Source organism: Ochlerotatus camptorhynchus, unplaced genomic scaffold (assembly GCF_037179485.1).
Source record: "Ochlerotatus camptorhynchus isolate MF236.1 unplaced genomic scaffold, CSIRO-AGI_Acam_v1.1 ptg000639l, whole genome shotgun sequence".
In the NCBI taxonomy this organism is placed as follows: Eukaryota; Metazoa; Arthropoda; class Insecta; order Diptera; family Culicidae; genus Ochlerotatus; species Ochlerotatus camptorhynchus.
The window spans coordinates 269,159-290,416 of NW_027041118.1; the positions used below are offsets into that span (position 1 = coordinate 269,159).

Genomic DNA, 21,258 nt, shown 5'->3' on the forward strand with positions numbered 1-21,258 from the left:
GCCCGGATGTCCATGGTATAGTCTTTGTAGAATCCGCTTTCGGTACAGTTGAGGAACCCCTACACGCTCTCCGAATAGAACACAGTCTTGGGTAACCTTCCTATTGTAAAACACCTTCAGATCGGTTCGTCTATCTTCGCTGGCCAGCCGCATTCGATACACTGGATTACATGCTTCAGCACCTTGTCATGTTTAGTTGCCGACGCAATCATCCTGGAAGTGACTGGGGTATTTTCGACTGAATTTTCCAGTACAGTAAGAAAATCTTCCTCCATTTGAACCGATGATGAGCCTTGAAAGAACATCCGCATATCCAAACTTGGTGGTGCTGACGCATTCGACTTTGAAATCATAACACAGCATTAGGTTCTGCAGCGTGACGTCACAAATGAACTCAGTGTTAAACGGCTGAACTTTTTTGACAGTTCAGTGGTACTGTTTACAAGCACTTAGTCGTTTTGTCGAAAAAAAATTTCTAAAGTTTCTGAATTTTAACTTGAAAATTGTCGAGGAACAGCGCGTTGCAAGGATGTTGCTCGTGAACATTGCAGAAATGCTGTTTACATCTCACTGCAGTCTGAAAAATTATCGAGAAAATCCACCCAAGAAAAAATCGACTAAGTCCACGTAAACAGTACCACTGAACTGTCATCAGATTGAGGTTAACCCCGACGGTGCAAAACCTAATTGTCAATGCAAAACGATGCAACCTATTCGATGTGTGCGCTGGTATTCCATTGTGCGAACCGAATATGCGAAGAAGAGGCTGGTGATCGGTTTCTAGGATGAATGACCCTCGCAGTAGCATCATCCGTATCACAAAATTGCCCACCGATTCCTTTTTTGCCGTTCGACGACGACGGGTGTGCTTTCGCGAGAGTGACGTTTATTTGATGCGTTTCTTTGCACGGGTGTGTTTTTTTTTTGTAACTAGCGTAAGTGTGCATGCGATTTGCATTGAGTGTCGGAGATTGTAAGTAATCTGAAGGATGCCTCGCTGGATACGCCCAGGACTGGTAGGGCAGTAGCTGATGGCCGTGAACGGTTCCTGGGGAAAGCACTAGATGCGACCCTCCTCCCAGATGACCATGGCAATACAGGAAGTATTGGTATTGGAAGGTAATTGCAATTAGATATTTTGCAAACAGTGACAGATAGCGGACATGAAGAACCAGTGGAGGTGCCGGGCAAAGGTGTTTATCCTAGACAAATGGTTAGTTACAAATTCGCTGTTGTCGTTGTCAGAGTCGCCGTCAGAGTCGCTGTCGTAATCGTCGTCATAGTCGTAGGCAGTACCGTTAATATATTTAAAATTAACCACCAACCGCTGAAAATATGAATTATCGCGTATTTCTGTTGTTCATTACATGCCAAGTAAAATTCGAGAACGTAATTTCATTTGAATAGCTTGTTCAAACAGGTCTTAAACAATCGTCACATCGGTCATAGCTTGTTATGATTACTTGAACCATGCGTAAAGAGAAAATCGAAACATTTAACGTCGCGTGAAAGTGGATCTTAATGAAGGCCTCTTTCATAGCTTTTAGTTTAAGGATTTCAAAGATCGCCGGTTGCAGTGGCTTGCTTGCTGAGCAGAAAGACGTGGTCCCAGTCCCGTGTATTTCGTAAAAATTTTCGTTGTCGTCGGTGCCGGGTCTGAATAGTCATAAAAACTTGAGCAACGCTATAATGTGATATGATGGGCTCGGTGGCCTTAGCACAACCGGTTTTGCTTACTGAGCAGAACATCATGAGTCTAATCTCAAGCCCATCCACATTCAAGATTCGTCAATCGTTATATTTGTTAACATGACTACATGTAATAACAGCAACTCGATGATTAAAAAGGAGCTCGTCTGCCAACGTTTTTGCTTACCGAGCAGAGGACCGTGGGTTCAGTCCCAGGCTCCTTCGCGTTATATGATTGTTAGGACATCAATTCAGCTTATCGTTTACCAAAACGAACCCTGCTGCAAACCCAACCCTATTACCTATATCCCAGTGATTCCTCGTGGAAGTGCAGAGGTGTTCTCGGCTTCCATCAAAGCGAGTGTCACGTCAACACATTCCTACCTCTTCCTTTCTTGACCAGTGTTCGGGCGCGGCCGGCGCTGGTATTGCCTAATTTAAGATCACCAGTTTTTACACATTGAGGATGATTGCTAGTCCCAAGCATCGTCTATTGGTTCTCTGTGTAATTACAGCTGATCTGGCAATAACAGAGTAGCAACCGTGGGCGGTCAATCAAGCTCATGCATGAATGACCCTCGCAGTAGTATCCTATGAAAATTTGTCACGGCGTAGACTAATGCCAAAGCTTCCTTGTCGATCTGCCCATAACCACACTCCGTGGGTGTCAGTGATCTCGATGCGTACTGAATTACTTTTTCTGTGCACCACAATGTGCCACAATCTTCCGTTGAGGATTGTAATGCGTAAGCATCAGGTCCGACTTGAGTAGCTCCTTGAAAATCAAAAACGAATGCTGACATTCATCCGTCCAGTCCCACTATTTGTCCGTCCTTGATGAACTTCGCATAATAATTCACTGCACCCAAGAAAGAACGTATGACATTTGCTGGTGGAGGCATCTGAGAAATTGCCGATACCTGTTCCGGATCTGTACGAATACCATCTCGATCGATGATGTGTCCCAAATACTTCACTTGAGTCATGCCAAATTTGCACTTCACAATCTTGAGTCGAAAACCGTATTCCTGGATCCGTTGAATGGTGTTATCGAGGTTGCTGTCATGCTCAGCCTCAGCTTGCGATTTACAAAACACAATAACGTCATCGAGAAAAGATTCAGCCCCTTCCAAATCGCCAATCATGTTGTCGATACATTTTTGGAAGGCTCCAGGAGCTGATTTAACCCCCGAGGAAGCCGCTTATATACTTGAAGAGTCCTTTGTGGGTATTCACTGTTAGCAACTTCTGGGAATCCTCCTCAACCTCCATCTGCAGATAAGCGTCTGACAAGTCCAGTACTCTGCCAGCAAGCGTTGCGAAAATGTCGTTGGGAGTAGGTAGAGGAAACTTATTTGCCTCCAGTACCGCGTTGAGCCCCCTTAGAATAATCCGCGTACATGCGTACTATCGGATCTCCATCTGCGTCACGCTGTGCCTTTCGAACCGCAACAATGGGTCCCGCCCAGTTCGAAAAATCCACCTGCTCGATAACGCCAAGGTTCTGGAATCGCTGGAGTTCTTTCTCCACCAGCCATTGTGAATGAAACGGTGCCGATCTTCTAGGTTTGAAAACCGGCTTCATCCCTGGTTGAAGAAAAAGCTGAACCTTCGTTTGCGTACAAAGTCACTGGATACTTTGCCTTCAGTGAATGGCAATACACTTCCGAATCTCCTGTAGTCGAAACTAGCTTGCAGAAGGAATTAATTGGCACGTCATACAGACCAAAATCATTCATGAGATCACTTTCAAGAACGTTGAAGCCTTTCACCGTTGTCACGTAGCATCCCTTCAATGTAACCTGGTGCTCGACAGCCCAGGCTCATCCCACAGTAGCAGAGGATCGCGAAAGTCGAGGACGGGTTTTCCTGTAGATGGGGAGTAGTCACGGAAAATCTGTTAGGTGGATTAGCTAATCGGAACAGCTGGCGCGAATCTAGGGTGATGCACCATGCCATGGAATGCGCCAATGGGTAGCCGGTAGGGTAATATAGCAAGGTATTGCTGATTTCATCTGAAACTGGACTGTCCCAAAAATGCAAAAAGTGTGATAAAAGTGCAATGCTTGCATCATAAGGAATAAGTGTACCGAAGACACCAAGACGATTAGACGTAAACTTGCAGTTTTATCACACTTTTTAATAAGTGAAAACGCGCTTATTAGTCCAATTTGGTGTGAAACGCGCAATAAGCATTTTTTATCCATGTAAGTGAACCACGTATGTGGTTCATTTTCTTATTCAACGGTCAGTGTAGGTGTTAAATGCTAAGTGAATAATAAATGGGGAACATTAGTTTTTCAAAACCGTTTCTGAGTTAAGAAATCCCTAACTCAAAGAACACACTAAGTTGAGTGCGGGTATAAGCTCGTGTAGGACCGTCATAGACAGGCAGAATAAAATACTTCAACCCTGGAGATCATACGGAATGACCCAGACAACCAGAAGTCGTATAACAATGGGAGACAGTATCGTAAATTGCTACAGTATAAGTCAAAATCGCATATAAGAATGGCATACCTCGCATTATGTTTAAGTTAAATCGTATAGAATGCAAATTGCCGACTTATATGCGATGACTCATTTTTCCGTTGTACTGTATCACAAATTAAATCAGATTACATCGTAAGACTTTTCAAAATGATTTTGTTATTACAGATTAAATCGCATATGATGTTAAATCAACTTCTTTAAAATTAATATAAAATATGCACGTATATGGCCTCCACTCCACTTTTGTACGTATAAGCCATTTCTTTGCATAATATACGAATTGTTTGTTTGTATATATGTTTGTATATCACGAAAACAACTTTGAATATACGTGCATTCTGGTTGTCTGGGGAGTCCACAGACCTACCTCTGACCCAGCATAATGGATAAGGATCTTAGTTTTGTTTTGGCAGGCAGTCTCTACATCTAGCCTATTTACATCTTTCCGATGTTTAGGCTATTTATTTTAGCTTTTGTCATTTGTGATCATTTGTCTGTGGTCATTTGTGAAAGTGTTGATCAGGCATGGAAAACAATTTACAATAATTTCGTACATCCATTTACATTCAGGGTGTCCATTAAAATCCAGGTTTTCAATTCCCGGTTATTTAATAATGAACCAAACCCCAACATCACCTCCGCCTTAAACAAAAAAGGCGTTAAAAAATAACCGTTCAGAGATAATCATATAAATTTTTGAACAGAATTGCTTCACTTTATAGAAAAAAATATGATGATATTTTCATTAACATGTTGATGATCTAGATCTCAAAAATCTCATGGAATCATGAATTTGTATAAAATTAAAGAGTTTCACTGCAAAAAATGAGCCTACATTTTGTTTTGGTATGTTGGAAAAAGCATATATCAAGGCCTGAGAATTAGAAACCCAGTCTTGGAGTTAAGATCTTGAAGTTCTATAAGTCAAATAACATGTGTTAATAAATTATTTATCATTCTCGAAATGGTCCTGGCGATATTTTATTGTTTCATCGAAATCTTGTCCCTTGTCCACTCCGAAATTTTGAGCATTTTGTACATCATTTAAAATTATTAATTGTGTTTAAAAATAACATTTTTGAATTATCCAAACCATCCCGAATATCTGATTTTGAAATTCTACAGACTCAACAAGGTATACGAAGATTCGGCTTAATAATAGAATGGTTAAACCTTCGTGAAGCCCATTAATATCATTGATTTGGTTTATTGGGTTTTCCAAAATGCCTGGACACACCGTGGTAGAAATAACAACAAAATCACCATTTGCACCGTGCGCGAACACATTGTGAGCAATATGTGCAATAATTTTGAGGATTTTTAGATACTTGACTGTGGTAAAGACATAATATGAAAGTTGTAAACAGATGTGTAACGAAAAGAATATAATGGTGTATGTGATATACAATTGATTGATTCCAAGTAACATTGCAAGTTTTATAAAGGTTTTAATGATTCTTCAAGTCCAAATTATGGCCTTCAAGACTATGATAAACCCAAATTTGTTACTTGGGATGACTTTCCCGGTGCGATTGGGATTTTCCCGTATTTTTCCCGGTTTATTCTCGGCAAATCCGGATTCCCGGTTTTTTCCCGGTTTTCCCAGTTGGATGGACAGCCTTCATTTTCCTCTAACTTTTTTCATCAACAAAATTCCGTAAAATGATGTATGAGGCTTTTGCAGTTTTTGATAGGGTTAACTACCCCATTTCCGGCTTATTAAGCACAACCCGCACTTAGTCTTTCTTAATCTAACGTAGTTTAGCACCAAACGGAATGTTATTAATACTGATGGCTTCCAAATTTATTTACCTTTCCGTACGTACCGTAAGATTTGATAAAGAGAAACAAATTGTTGAGATATTGTTAAAAGTCTAACACTGTTTCTTGACGCCAAACTCGGCCTACTGATTCTAAACTCAACCTAACGCATTGAAACGCCATTGAAACGCCAATGAATTTACTCCGGCCTATCGGATGAAGATAAAGATTGATTCGGTCGGAGCGCTACATTTGTATTTGAGAATATTGGGTGGAAACATTCATATCACGCGTTCTTATTGACTTCGTTCGGTAGCATTTGAACTAAAGTATCGTACCAAATGCATTGTTTAGCTGTTAACGCCGAAATCGTGGATTAATTTGTTGTTTTCTGCTTGATAGGCCCAAAAATGGGTGCTTAGGCCGAAGTAGTTCTCTACCCTATTAGCTTTTGCGAATAACTCAAATCTGCATCTCTTATCTAGGACGTACTAGAGTGGGCAGAACTGGTTATTGTTTATCAGTGTCATTCACTGAAAAACAATAGTGCGTTCTGCTTCATCATGCATAAGAGATACATATTCAAGTTATTCACCAAAGATGTAGTTACTTACAAAACCTACAGAAGCTTCAAACATCATTTTACGGAATTATGTTATTGAAAAACTTTAGACGTAAATTAATGCACGAAATGAAGGTACATTATTTTCCATGCCTGGGGATGATCAAGATCTCTGAAAATGATTCCATAAGGACTGTGAACTTATCCCGTATGATGCCTGAAGTTTACCCGTAAGAATTTTGGACTTAACTCAAATCAAATGCCATCTGTGGTTGACCAGTAAGACTTCTGGAATGAACTCTTAAGCTGAGTTTAGACAGGGCAAGTCAATTGATCAAGTCAGTTGAATTCAATTGGCTTGAAAAGTTGAGCCTGATTCAACTTTTTTTCAATTCAAGTGAGTTGATCAAGTCAGTTGAATTGCATGGTTTACACGATCAATTCGCGTTCAAGTCTGTTGAATTCAACTGACTTGATCAATTGAATCGCCCTGTCTAAACCCAGCATTAAAATCTTAAGAGATCATCCTCTCACTTTAGTTCTCTTTAATTTACGCCACTTACACATGTTTCATTCACTCAGTATTCACTAGCTTATTCACACGATCACTCTCAATCGCAGCCACCCTAAATGCAAGTATCAACGAATTGTAAGTAGAACACCGACAAACAGACATGAAATTTAAACTTAACTCGTGATCGAGAATCCATAACGCCGGATTCAAATGTGCAGCGATCCCATCTTTCAAAACCATAGAAATTTGTTATCTAGATAAAAATAATTTTCCCGGAATAGATTAGACACGAACCAACTCATACATTTTGTATGCGTGTTCGTGGCTAGGATACACATTTTTCGCGAACACGGCGGCAGATGTTGGTTTGTCGGTGAGTAGAAGGTACTCAGCAAGTATTGAAAATAAACGAATGAACCGAAGACGATGATCGAACACTTACATGCTAACAAACAGAATGAATAAAACCAAACTAGTCATTGTTTACAAGAAAAAAAAACTTTATTTTTTTTTTTCAAATTGGATTAGCTTCAGTTTCTTCTTATCATGAACGATAGCTAGATATTTGGGAAATAACTTAGGTTTACTGTGCGTTGCAAATAGACTGTGTTTTTGTGACTGAACTGAAGAAAAGTATACATAGTATAACATAAATTAGACAATGGTAAAATAATAATAAAAAAAGAACTTACAACCTATTCTATTTCCGATCAGTTAAATAAGACATAAACTTAACATTACTGCGTTACTGGATGGTTACACAATTCAGTAGTGATAATTGAACATTTTACTTTAGTAGAAATAAGCATGGTTATAGGAAATCCTGCGCTTGGTTACGAACAACGGACTTAGAGACGTTTGCATTCATTTGGGATCCCAGTTTCAATCAACTACCACCACAACTAAATTATAGCTTCCTTAGTTCATGTTTTTTGTTTTACTAAATCAATTAAATTGGGCAAAACCTACTGCATTGCGGGTTAGGCCAGGAGATTACATGGTTTCGTTCGCTAAAGTGAGTGTGTATGTCTGTAATAACGTTTATCATCATGCACAACAGAGAGACAATTGACGAAAAAATGAAAATCTAGGCGCGTCTTCTTGCTTCCTTCTAAAAAAAAATGTCACGATTTTGATGCGTGCGATAGGTGTAGTAATGCATGATTCCTTGCTGTGCGAAGGATGAATGACTTAGAACTAGAGCAGCGTGCTCTCGTACCCTCAAGATGTGGTGGACGACTGAGTCATGAGGTTATCTTTAGATTTACCTTTGGCCATAGCGGAGGGGAGGGTGCCATTGTTGGTGGACAGGGCGGACAGGGTCCGCTGGTGGTAGCCCAGCCCCGGACTGCTGGCCGAGGAACTGTCCGACGCTGCATTGTTGACGGCGGCTAGCGAAAGGGCCATCGGGTGATGGGTTGGACTCTGCGACGGGGTACTGTTGGTACTCTTGGCCTTGCGGAACCAGTTGCCCAGTTTCCGTCGGCCGAGAGAATGGGAACTATATTCTGGTTGCTGCTGCTGCTGCTGTTGTTGTTGTTGTTGTTGTTGCTGTTGTTCTTTGGTCGATTTTCGAGACTTTTTCGGCAGGGTATTGCCCGACTGCTTACCGCCTATATTCGTGGGAGATTCTTTCAGCACGCTACAATTGCTGGTCCTCGCGCTTTGGGACATGTTGCCCAGGAGAAACTGCATACTGTCCGTCAGTTCAGCACCGTTACTCGTTTCCGTGTCCGTATTGCTGCATCCGTCCTTCTCGTCCGTGAAGGGGAAGTACTCTCGATCCGATAGGTTGTCGTCGTCCACGCAGGCTCCGTCTAGTTCGGACACGAACAGGCCCTCCCCGCAAAATTGACGTTCCGCCGAGAGGGTGTTCAGGAAGCGCAACTTGCTGCTACTGCTGCGAAAACAGAAATCGAACCACTTGTTCCGGGTGTCGCAGTACAGCCGAAGGGCATTCTTCAACGTGACGCCGAACATTTTCCCATCCGGGAGATTCAATATCCGGCAGTTGTCGAGGAAGATCCGGCCCTTGTAGATGTAGTTTGTCCGCTTGAGCAGGTCCTTCTTGCAGTAGATCAGCTGCCGGTCGAACAGGAACAGGGTGTAGGTGTTGTTCCACAGGTTCGGTGTCATCCGGATGGCGTCGGTTTGCAGGAACAACCGGGTGCTGTGTAGGTTGATGGAGGGACCTTGGAAGTTCTCGAAGCGAGATTGCATCCGCGATAGGTACTCGCTGTGACGTTTGCCTGAGGGGAAAGGGGATATGGAATCGTTGTTTGAATGCTCTGTTTTACATTGCTTGCTAATGGTCATATGCGAAGGCGAAAATGGTAAGATCCAAATGTTCCTCTGGGGAGAATCCAAATCTCGATTACTTTTTCGAAGGGACGTGTCAGCTTTAGTAAACAATGCATTTGATCGTCGATTTTGGCGTAATTGGTTGCACGTCCACGCATATTAATATTACCATCTGATATGGGAAATTTTCCCCTACCTGATAGTGGTGTTAGTATGCGTGTGCGAGCTACCAGTTACGCTAAAGAGGCTGCATTTATAAATAGACGACATGTCTAAATTGGAACAATCGATTATCTGTCAAAGTCATAGGAAAAGCAATTCCAATCGAGCAGAAGACCTGTCATATAGATAAGATGTCGCCTCTTTACCCAATTCTGTATCTTTAAATTACGCCAAATCGAAGATCAAATGTATTCTTTATAAAAGCTGATACGTCCCTTCGGAAAAGTAATCGAGAAATGATCTTCCAATGAAGATCGAAATCTTTTACTAGAAATAAAACAAAATGGTTATCTCTGAGAAGATCAGAATGGTCTTCGGAGAACATCAAAATTGTCTCCTGGAAAACCAGAATGGAAAGCTCGACCTTTTCCAATTTGAATGAAACATTGCATAATTGATTGCTTAAAATCGGCCATTTTGGATCTTGTAAAGTTTTCAACAAATTGGGATATTTAATTTTGAAAAATATATCGGTTTTTATATATCATCTGAAAGAGCTTCATTTTCTGAGTACAGCGATATTTTTTTCGAAACCCACACACTTTCATCTCGATTTTTAAATCAAGATTTAAAGCAAAATAATAACTTCACTGTTTGACATTAAACTGTCAAACTGACAGCTCGCTCTCATATATATACAAAGTGACACCGAGGGGCGCTAATAAGGTGATTTTTGCAAATGTAATCGTTCTTATTTAAAATAGTTCCAATGTACCAAAATTTATGAAATTTGGGTTTGGGTTCCATTTTTAATACAGATTACGAATATGCTTTTACCTCAATACCTTTAAAGAACCCAATTGTGGTACGGAAACGGACACTTCGGATCGAAATGTCGTCTGAGACAAAGTTGTGGGGAAAATTATGTTTTTTTTTTTTTTTTTTAAATGTAAGCTTTGAAGTGTCCATGGTTTGAACATTCCAAAGCATTGCATTCTTCAATGGCTTTTTTTTTGAAAAAAAGTAATTTAAAAAATCGGCATGGGAATTTTGAGATTTTGGGTTTACAATTATTCTTTTTTAATTTTCACTAAAAATAAAGAAAAAAAAAATTTTGTTTATTTTTCCCAGAAAGACATTTTTCCCTACACATTTGTCTCAGACGTCATTTCGATCAGAAATGCCGTTTCTGTGCTATAATTTTTTGAAAAATTTCAAAGACACCATTTTGCAAATTTTTACAATATCTAAGATGGCCGATTTTTAGCAAAAATGTGAATCATTGCTCATAACAAACAATTACGCAAAGTTTCATACAAATCGGAGAAGGTCGATCCAGAAATTCAATCGTGTTTTCACTATTTTGCCTGGAACTGTTTTATGGTCTTCTGCAAAGACCGAAATGGTCTTCTGAAAAGATCAAAATGGCCATCCGAACAGACCAAAATAGTGTCCTGATTTGACCGAAATAGTCTTCTGACGAAACCAAAATAATCTTCTGAAAATACTAAAATGGTCCAATGAGGGAATCAAAATTAGCATGATCAAAAATGTTTTTTTTTTTTAGGAAAACAAATTTGTCAGTTGGGAAGATCAAATCAGTTGGGAAAAGACCTGAGAAGCCCAAAATGGTCACCAGAAAAGACCAAAACTGCTCGTAAGAAGCCCAACATAATCATAGAAAGATTCGAAACTGCACCTACCTTCATTGACCATCTCGGTGACCCGCCGCATGGCTGTCAGTGCCAGCTCGAACACCTCCCGGCAGTCCATGGTTTCCAGGTCGGATTTGGTGCACTTGCGGAGGTTCAACAGCGGGAGCAACTCCTTCCGCGTAGGCGAGTGCTTGACTAGTTCGCTGAGATGCAACGGGTAGCGGCAGATTCTTTGGATCGGTGCCAGCAGATGGGCCGAAATCGGTAGCTCCGGGAGGTTCTGCGAAACGCGACAACTGTTGACGGTGGGAAATTAGTACCGAGAGATTTTAGGAACCAGCCGAGAGGAGACTAACCTTTCCAGAATGGTACAAGCTTCCTTGTTGTTGGTGAAGTTTTCCAGTTCCATCAGTGCTCGCGGGTAGGAATTGCAATACGACGAGTAGATCATAAATGCCGATTGCTGCAAAGGATAGATTATGATGATCGTGTTCCATGGAGCTTCTTCCGAGTAAAAATTGTACTTACATATTCAAGGAACACTTCGCCTATCCTGTTGTTGGGCACCGCTAACCGGAGCGCGTCCAGGAAGGTCTGCTGAAACCGCCAGATTTTTTCCAGGTTCGAGAAAATTATGTTGACACTCTCCGGCGGGAAGACATCCTCCCGCTCCCGCAGAGGTTTGATATATCTGTTTCGTTAAGAAAGAATCCCGTTGAGAAAAGCTCTGAATTTTCCAAGACCAAATCTTCGAAACTCACCCTAGACAAAGCGAATTGAGCAGCTTGACGTAGTTGATCTCCGTCTCGAGCAGTTCCTTGATCACATTTTCCTTCGTTTGCACCTGACTAGAACCGCCGATCGAATCGTTCGGCACCGATGCCTCGTCCGTTCCAACGCCCATCGTTGTGCCATCCTGCAGCATATCACAGTTCTTCAACTCTCCCTCTTTCAGTCCCGCGTCCTCCAGTCCACTACTACTATTGCTATTGATAATGATGATCTGTTTTGGCATATTGTACGCGGGTAGTAGTTTAACGAAATCCATCGGGAACCAGCCGCAGTCGGAGGTGCTGTCAACGCGATCCTCATCTTCCGGCCGCACGTCGGATAGGATGGCATCGGATTTGATCCGACCCCACCACCAGGGACCAGGCTGTCGCCTCAGCACCTCCACCAGAGCTCCCTTCTCCAGTGCCAATTCCTGAGGTCCAACCGGACGGAACGAGAACAGGACTTCCGCAAATACCGATTCCTCTTGACTGCCTATCCGATGATCGTTCCGTCGGTGCTGCGTTCGATGGCCTGCGTCGTGGTCCTCCTCCTCTCCGTCGTCGCTTTCGGATTCGCTCAGATCCACTGCTCGCATGTCGTTGTCATCGTTGGCGGCCAGCCGGTCCAGTCCCGAGGGTTGACTGCGCGACTTACCGCTTAGTCGTGATATGTTGGCAACATTTTCTTTGTTGTTGCTTTTGAGCGATAATTTGTGCTTCAGGAGTGATGACCCACCGGTGCCTGTGGTGGACACTTTGGCCGAGTTGGCCCGCCGCACCGAAATCGAGTGTGGCGAGATTGTGGGGTCCTGTGTATAAGAAAGAGGATTTAGGATGCATGCATAGTGTAGTGCGGCGAGCTCAATCATAGATGGAGCCATATACAAGAAGTAGAAAACTATTCAAACATCCAACTTACCGCTCCGTCAATGCCTGCCTCCTGCAGCAGCTGTTCGTCCGCGTCCAGTTCGACCTGAATCCCCGAATCGCCACTGTTGCATTTGTCCCTACGGTGGGACTTGGTTTTCCGCCGTTCCTTACTCGAGCGCCATATCAACGGACCGAACCGGTGATGGTGATTCGAAGGTTGTTGCTGTTGCTGCTGTCCTTGGCTAGATGCATTCTGCGGCTTTTCCTGACTGCCATCCACGCTCATGCTGCTGTTGCTGACTATCAGATGATGAGGATGGTTGCTATTACTACTACTATTACTACTACTAATGCTATTGCTATTGGCTGATGGTCCTTTGGCCGGTTTGAACTGGGAAAAGGTCTTCTTGAATTTTTGCAGCACGCTCTCGGAAGCTGTTTGGAGAGAGACAAAAACAATCAATCATTAACAACGGTCAAACTGAGTACGAACTTCGAACCAACCTTGCTGCGAATGGTGCAGATTCTTCTGATTGGCGGTCAGCAATGCAGTCTTCTGATGGTGGAGGAGGTTGTTGGTTACCACACTTCGAGCATCTGCAGTCTTCGAGACATGGCTGCTGTCCGTCCGGGAGAGAACCGTCACCGCCGTCGGTGGCGTAGGCTCTGTGAGCGATGGACTAGAAACGGCTCTCAGTTGCAGGGGCTGTGTGGGAAAGAAGAGCAAATATACAAGAGTATTAGTTAGGCGGTACGTAGTCATGATTACAAAGCATTCGGATTGATCTGGATGGATGGGAAACATTCGATTCATGGGTCACGTCCGGTACGTGAGTGTGCAATGTGATTGATGAATAACACTCGAGATGGAATTGCACCTGGGCGGAGATCGAGCAATAATTTGATAAAGAATCGCTTTAAACCGACGGGGTAGGGTGACCAGAAATAAAAACAACGCAGGGACACCTAGCGGCAAATAATGGAAATTCTGGTTGTTTACATTTGTCATTTTGACTTGCTGGGAAACTTAATACAGTCCGGCCACCCTAATCAGAACACATGTTTAATCTTGAAACAGCGAGAGAGTGAGAAGTTACGAGACGCTAGGTGTCGTGGTGATGCCTTTGTATCGGTAGGTATATGAGTTTGATGGATTGATTGGAGTTTTATTGCGCTATTACGAGCGATAAAATATGCTCCTTCTTTCTGAATGACATCGTACTAGACACGGGGTGGATTAAGGCGGAGCAAATAACATCGCCTATATTTATGGCGCGATTCTGCTAATCCGGATCGTAAAATGCCATTATGGTGCTATTTCTGGACCATTGTGACGCGACAGAGGTGATTTGCAAAATATCACCGGAGCAGAACGGAGCAAGGTTATCTTCGTAATCAAAATACGATACTCGACGTAGGCCTAAGACAGTGCTGAATGAAAGTAGAATAGAACATTTCCACGTCCGGTCGTATTGGTGCGATATGTGAGAGCGTGTTAGTGGAAATCCGAGGAAAATACATAACAAACTGCTGTCAAACTCATTTTGACTGATCTAATTTCATAAATTTTTTAGGTTAGTCAGAGGAAAATAATACACAATTTCACTCGGCGAAAAGAGAAAAACTTTACTCCTCAAATTTATAGATGGCCGCGAGAGGCAGGCCTATCGCGATAAGATGGGTTCTTATTTTAGTTTAAATTTTCTCGTGCTTCAAAATCGCAAAACATCCTGGTCCTTATTATCCGGATGTCAATGTAGCTACAATTCGTTCCAGATTCATAAAAGTCTTTATGGTATAGGAAAATTTCATACCGCCTACAACAACAAGCGCTTCGGCGCGAATTAGTCACGATCTAATCTGGAGCTGAATCGCAAAAACAGCTCCCGCGCGTTCTTCAATCAATTCTAGGAAAATTCCATTCCTTACTATTGTTGTCAATGGCGGCGAAAACGGCGGAAGTTGACGTCTAAGATGAACGACGACGATAGCTCATCGCGTCCATTTGACACACGCGGAATGCAATGCAACGACAACAACTCTCATTGCTCCAACTCAGAGTAACTTACTAACCCTTTTTGGATAATCTGGACAAATGTTTGCTTCGAGTCGTGATGATTAACTCTGATCTCGACATCAAAGCAACCGAACATTCTTAATCGGGATTTAAGGTGACGGTTGATAGAATCCACAAATGGCCGTTAATATGGTAGATTTGCTTCGCCACTTCGAATTTTTGATGGCACGAAGCTCAGAAATTATAATGAGTTCGTGCAGGAAATTGTAATCACATGTATGCTGCGGTGCAGCAAAAGAGTGAATATAATTTTGCACACGAAATATTTATAGTTTCTGAGATTCATGCTATCAAAAATTCGAAGTGGTAGGGCAAAACAAAAATCATTATAACGGTTATTTGTGGATTCTACCGACTTTCACCTTAATCTGAGGATAATACCAGTTGGAGCTTGGAGAGGTTAAGGTGGAGCAAGATGTGTCAGATGTTACATTTATTAATTTATTTGTTTGTCAAAATCAACCAGTTTGCTTTTTAATTGCATTGCAGGGGGCTTACATTAAGCCTGCTGATGTTGACAATCGAAAACATAAATAAATCAATTAGATGATCCACCTTACCCTATGTGTCAGCACATAACAATCTTGCATACCATCCGAACGTGCTACCTGAGGTCTTATCATCGACCATTCGTTAACCATCCCGGCCAGGCATGGTGATTGTTTACAGCAGCCTAAAGATATCTCGATGTAAATATGTTTTGAATTTAACTGTTTATCAACAGCGCGAGAAAGTGATAACATTCGTCGTTTGCTATCGAAATCGATACAAATGGGAAGTAGGTACCTATCGAGGCTTCCTCCCGCACAGAAGCTTGTTTGGGTAGATAACACAATAGAGCTCGGTGAGGACTTTTCCAAATATGCCCTAATGGGTAAACATCATTAAATAATTAGAAACCAGAGTGTCTACCTAAGCACAGTAGTCCGATTGTCTGTGATATGACAGAAAGTGATCACGCTCTAGTGAGGTGTCTGCGAACTGGTGCTGCTGCTGTTATCCGTGCATGATGACGATAGTTCGGAAAACAGAAGCCAATTGAAATACATTTCGTTATCGTGTTATCGTCGTGTGTTAATCATAGATGCTCAACAACTGTTGTTGGGCATTGTCATGTGGAAAGTATTCGAAAGGTGCGTGGCGCATTCTTGGGGAGGTAAATTTTGAAGTGTGTTCGAGGTGTTTATCTCGCTTGTTAATGAAACCCCTCAAGTAGGGGTTAGTAACGTCAGTCGGTCGGTGAAACACTGGTAGAAATGTTGTCGCTTGGATTCATATGGAATAGTAGTCAACAGTAACTGTGTTACTATAATCAACTGTTGACTATAATCGAAGACAACAAATCAAGAAGACTGGCAACTCTTCCATTTTCTCATACGAACGCTATGAGACAGGCACAATCGCGTCATCTGCCGCTCAAAGGTAAATGCTTCGAACGAATTTGATAGCAAAGATTACATCCTCAGACGAAGGTGTTGTGTATTTGCTCATTTTTCTATGCGTTGCTTCCACCTTCACTCAAGCGCAGCGCTACTGTATCTGTTGTTTGGATTCCGGCAAAGTTGCCAGTCTTCTTGATTTGTTGTCTTTGCTATAATACAGTACCCGTTCGATTTTGACAACAAGCCCAAAACAACGGTATTATTTTGAAATTTAATGTAATTTAAGAAGAGCCCATAATTGTGTGTAATTTGATAATGTAGACAAAATTCAATTTCTTCTAATTAAAACTACAAAATTATCATCGGATTCGGAAATTTATGCCGGAATCTCAACAGCAAAACGATTCGGTTACATTTGAGCTGTTCAATATAATAATTCTAAAGCTACTTTAAAACTAAATCTTCACTACAATTACAAGCTTTGATCATTTGAATAAGGTTGAACGTGTTTTGACATTATTGTTTAGCAAAATAGGCTTTACAATTAGGATCAAAGATTAACCGAACGTTCAGCTGTTGAGATTTCACTTGAAGTTTTCGTTTCATCAGGAAGTTTCCTAAATTTTCAAGAAGTTCTCGGAACTTCTCAATCGCTCCACCGATTTTTCTTATGTTCACGACTATATAGACTTCGCCATTTTTTGGAACATTCCTGAGATTCTTGGATTTGCTGCTCTGAATTTCTTTGATCTTCAAAGTACTAGGAAAATCCCTGCAAAAAATAAACTGTCTAAAAATCTCAGCATTTTGTTTTTTGGACATTCTTGAAGATCTCGGAACTTTTTTAGAATTTTTCGGAAATTCCCTGAGATTCTTGAGACTTTTGTTAAATTGCTGCAATTTTCTGGTAGTTGATTGAACTTCCCTGAGGATCTATGATCTTCTCTCATTCTTCTGAAGCTATTGAAACTGCCCAGAAATACACGAAATTGTCTTAAAAATCTTAAAAACTTCCTTGAAAATCACTGGACTGTCCCAAAAATTTCCGGAACTGCATTTTTAAATTTGCCGAAAGTCTGGATTTTCTGGAAGTTATTGGCATTGCTCTTAAGGTATCTGAGCTTCCCAGAAGATCTCTAGACCTAATTTTCCTGAGATTTTCGGAATTTATTTAAAGCTTCCGCAAATTTTCCTTAAGCTATCATACCTTCCCTAAAGTTCTTAGAATTTCTTAAAAGTTTCTGCAATTTCCCAGTTCATGAAGCTACCCGAAAACCTCGATATTGTATTTCATTCTTCGGAACTTCTTTATAGTTCCTTAAATTGTTGAAGACCACCGTGAAGTTCTTGAAACATCCCTGAAGCTCTCATTACTCTTTTGATGATGTTGCTGGAATTGCAATGAAATTGATAAAAGTGCTTTAAGATCACTGAACGATCTTTAAGATCACTAAACTTCTTGAAGTTAAGTTAAGTTTTATTAAGTTTTCTAAACTTCCCTGATGATCTCTGGAATATCTTAAATTTTTTGGAACATCTTGAAGATTCTCGTTATTTTGCTGAATTGAATGGAACTGCCTTTATGTTTTATAAATTTACCTGAAGCTCTCGGAACTTTGCTGAAGTTCCCGCAATTTTTCTAATATTCATGGAACTGTACTGAAGTTCTCACAAATTTCCCATTATTTATGTAACGTCCCTAAATATTATTAAATTCAAATGAAGTTTTCGCAGCTTCTGTAAAACTCCTGCAATTTTCCTGTTTTAGATCTTCACTAAAGTTCCCGAAATTTAAAGAACTTTAAAACTTCGCCGTAGTTCTGGACGTTCTCAGAATTAAAGGGTGTCTCAGAAAGTATGAGCACACTTTCAACTCGCCGCCATTTCTTACCCGATGAAATTTATCAGCTGTTCATCGATGTGTGTTGTTGTTTACTTATTGCTAAATATGTTTGTGTGCGCAAAGTTTACAAAATCATCAAAATGCGACGCTTTTCCCCGGAAAAGCGCAAACAGGCCGTAAACCGGGACCGGTGGACCGAAAAGTGGACCAGAAGATCACCAAGCTTTCGTCAATAAGAAAAATGCCTCTGTTCGAGATTTGAAACTGCGAAAAAACTGAGAACATCGAAGAGTAACGTCCAACGTGCCAATGCAAGAAACGGGTTGAAATCGTTCAGGAAGCAGAAGAAGCCGAAACGGAGTCAAAAACAAGCCAAATCCGTCAAACCGAGGGCTCGAAAGCTATCTTGGACGATGAAACATGCGTCAAATTTGACTGCAAAACGCTTCCACGAAACCAATACTACACAGTCCGCGATGCTCAGGCAGTTGACCATGCCGATAAGTAAATTTTTACTGAAAAATTTGGTAAGAAGGTCATGGTTTGGCAAGCGATATGTGTGTGTGTGTGGCAAGTTGTCAAAGCCATTTGTGACGAAGGAGACGATGAACACTGAAATTTACGTTCGGGAGTGTTTGAATCGGCGTCTGCGGCCCGTCAACATGATGGCCCAGTACTAGAGTTTGGTCCGATTTGGTGTCAATGCACTACTCAAAAGACACGGTAGTTTGGTACAAAGCAAACCAAGTACAATACGTGCCTAAAGAGATGAATCCTCCGAATTGTCCAGAGGCCCGGTCAATCGAAACTTTTTGGGCCCTTCCCAAGGGATATCTACGGAAACACTTTAAGGCAGCTAATTCAATTGAATAAATTGCAGGTTTTATCGAGGTTTTATAGCCTTCTACAAGTCTAAATCATGTTCTACCGAACCCTCATAAAACCAAAATTGTTACTTGGGTAAAATTTTCATGAAGTTTTCGTTCCTTCATTGAAGGTCCCACCATTTTCCATACGTTCATGGCACTGCCGAAACATTTTTTTGGGCTTTGGTCTTGGAACATATGTAATATTCCGCTATTTATCTTAAGTTAATCGAGCGGCCCTGATGTTTTCGTAGCTATTCTAAAGTTCGCAAATTTATTCGGATTTTCATGGAACTGCCCTGTAGTTCCACAACTTTCCCTAAGCTCTCTGACCTTTCCTACAGATCTTTAAAGTAACCTGCATGTTTCTGAAGTTTATTGAACTTCCTGTAAAGTACCTGAAATTATTTTGAAGTTAATGGAACTGTCATGAAGTTCTTTGAACTCCATCTTGGTTTATCTAAGATCACGTGATTTTCGTGAAGTTCAAGGAATTGCCCTGAAGTTCTCTGAACTTACCCTTAAAGATCGTTCAACTTTCCAAAAGTTCTGTACTCCCATGCTTAAATGAGTGATGGTGACTAACAATAAGTGTATTGTTTTGTCGTGATTAGTGTTGTCACATTAATGGCCCTTCGCTCAATTTCAACTTCTGTTCAATCTTCACACTGCCGTTTTCTAGCGGAGCTATCCAGCTATCGTCATCAGAACTTTCTCTTGCTAATAAATTATTGCACTAAAGCTTCATGTTGATATTAGTATTGCATTTCCTCCCAACTCTTAAGTATATTGTTGCTAAGCTGAAATTTGAAAAACGTAAATCTTAAGATAACTAACGCTTGAAAGCGACATACTTTTTATAAATAATTATTTACCAAGGATCAGTTGCGATAGCTTTGTGGAGCCGTAATTCATAATGCATAAAAGCATACGCGCGGCTTACTCGAAATTACGGGAAGATCCGGGGGATGCCAACGGAGTTCTTTGTTTTGGCCTTATTATAAATACTTTAAGTCAAATGCTGGGTCGTCTAGTTATCCCCGTTAGCTACTCCACTGAGAACAAAAAAAAATCAGCAGAAGGGGCCATAGAGATCTCTGAATGCCCAAGTGTTAGTGCAAACAAAAACGGATCGCTCTAAGTATAAGGGCAAGCGTGTACAAAAGAGCATATCTTTCACAAGAGCATAACCTCACTTCATACGTGAGGTTTACGATTTTAAGAGTTGGTTGGAAATGGTATCCAACATGAAGTATTAGTGTGATATTTTATTAGCTAGAGAAAAGTCTGAAGAGGGTTGGCAGATAGTTCCACTAGAGTACGGCAGTATGAAAATTGAATAGAAGATGAAAATGAGCGAAGGGCCATTAATGCGGCAGTACTAGTCAACGCACACTTCTTTAGCTAACTCATACAAAGGATGAGAAGATTTTAAGTATTTCTTCAAATCTACGGGCAAATGCTTTCGGTACCTTGGGGCTTTCAGTAATGATGAAACGTCGCTAGAACTACTCCACAGCCGCAGACAGTATATGAGCAAGTCAAACGCGTACTTTTCGCCTGCAGATTTGAAGAAATACTCAATTGATTATCTCGTTTTGTGTAAATCAACCTAATGCAAACGTTGAGAATTGAAAACATATTAAGATCAACAGCACCGGAATTATTCGATAAACTGGACTGGCCATCGAATTATATCTTTTAAATTTGGTTGATTTGATTGCAATAGATCCTCGATTCGTGGTCATTATCTTCTTTGACACAGAGCGAACAAATTCCATCGTTCTCGTTTCTCCGGATGGGTTGGGCGAAGAGTAAGTACTGCAGACCATCGCACACGAAGGCCCATAAATCATTTCCGACCGCACCGCCAGGAAGGACACCGAGAACGATGGGAGGTTTCTTATCAATCATTGGACCACTAAACCTTGCCACTGTACTAAGGTCAAGTAATTAGAAATTGATCCAGCTTAGGTAGCGATTATCTTCAAGGATAATTATGATCGATGCTGGAACTTTGCATTGGCGCTTAACTTGAATCCCAGGGAAGTAGTTTAGGATATTCTTAAACCCATAATGAGTGGTTGTTTGTTCACTTTGCCTTATTTAGAAAAATTTCGAGCATTTTGACTCGAACCTGAATACCACAGACAAACAGACGTAGCTCTTTGAAAACGCTTTTCTTGAAAACATAGTATCTCAAAACATAGGACCTCAGTAACGACATCTCTCTGGCTTATCGCGGAAAACAAGGTTGCTCGCTAACTCGCAAATAATATTGCATAAAAGTTCTATAGAATGTATAGAAAC

At 41.2% G+C, this 21,258-nt stretch overlaps 1 protein-coding gene across 2 annotated transcripts in view; it reads right to left on the bottom strand.

The window, feature by feature from the left end:
- Positions 1–7,079: 7,079 nt before the first annotated feature.
- RhoGEF3 (Rho guanine nucleotide exchange factor 3) overlaps positions 7,080–21,258 on the bottom strand; it is a 623,028-nt gene continuing 608,849 nt past the window's right edge. The window contains exons 8-14 of one of the 2 annotated variants that reach the window (XM_065237667.1): positions 13,285–13,486; positions 12,830–13,215; positions 11,899–12,719; positions 11,666–11,828; positions 11,494–11,600; positions 11,186–11,433; positions 7,080–9,268 (exon numbers count right to left, since the gene is read on the bottom strand). In XM_065237667.1, coding sequence (XP_065093739.1) covers positions 8,241–9,268; positions 11,186–11,433; positions 11,494–11,600; positions 11,666–11,828; positions 11,899–12,719; positions 12,830–13,215; positions 13,285–13,486 — 2,955 coding nt within the window. In that variant the 3' untranslated portion in view covers positions 7,080–8,240. The remainder of the gene's footprint in view (positions 9,269–11,185; positions 11,434–11,493; positions 11,601–11,665; positions 11,829–11,898; positions 12,720–12,829; positions 13,216–13,284; positions 13,487–21,258) is intronic. The other variant, XM_065237666.1, reaches the window with a different exon arrangement.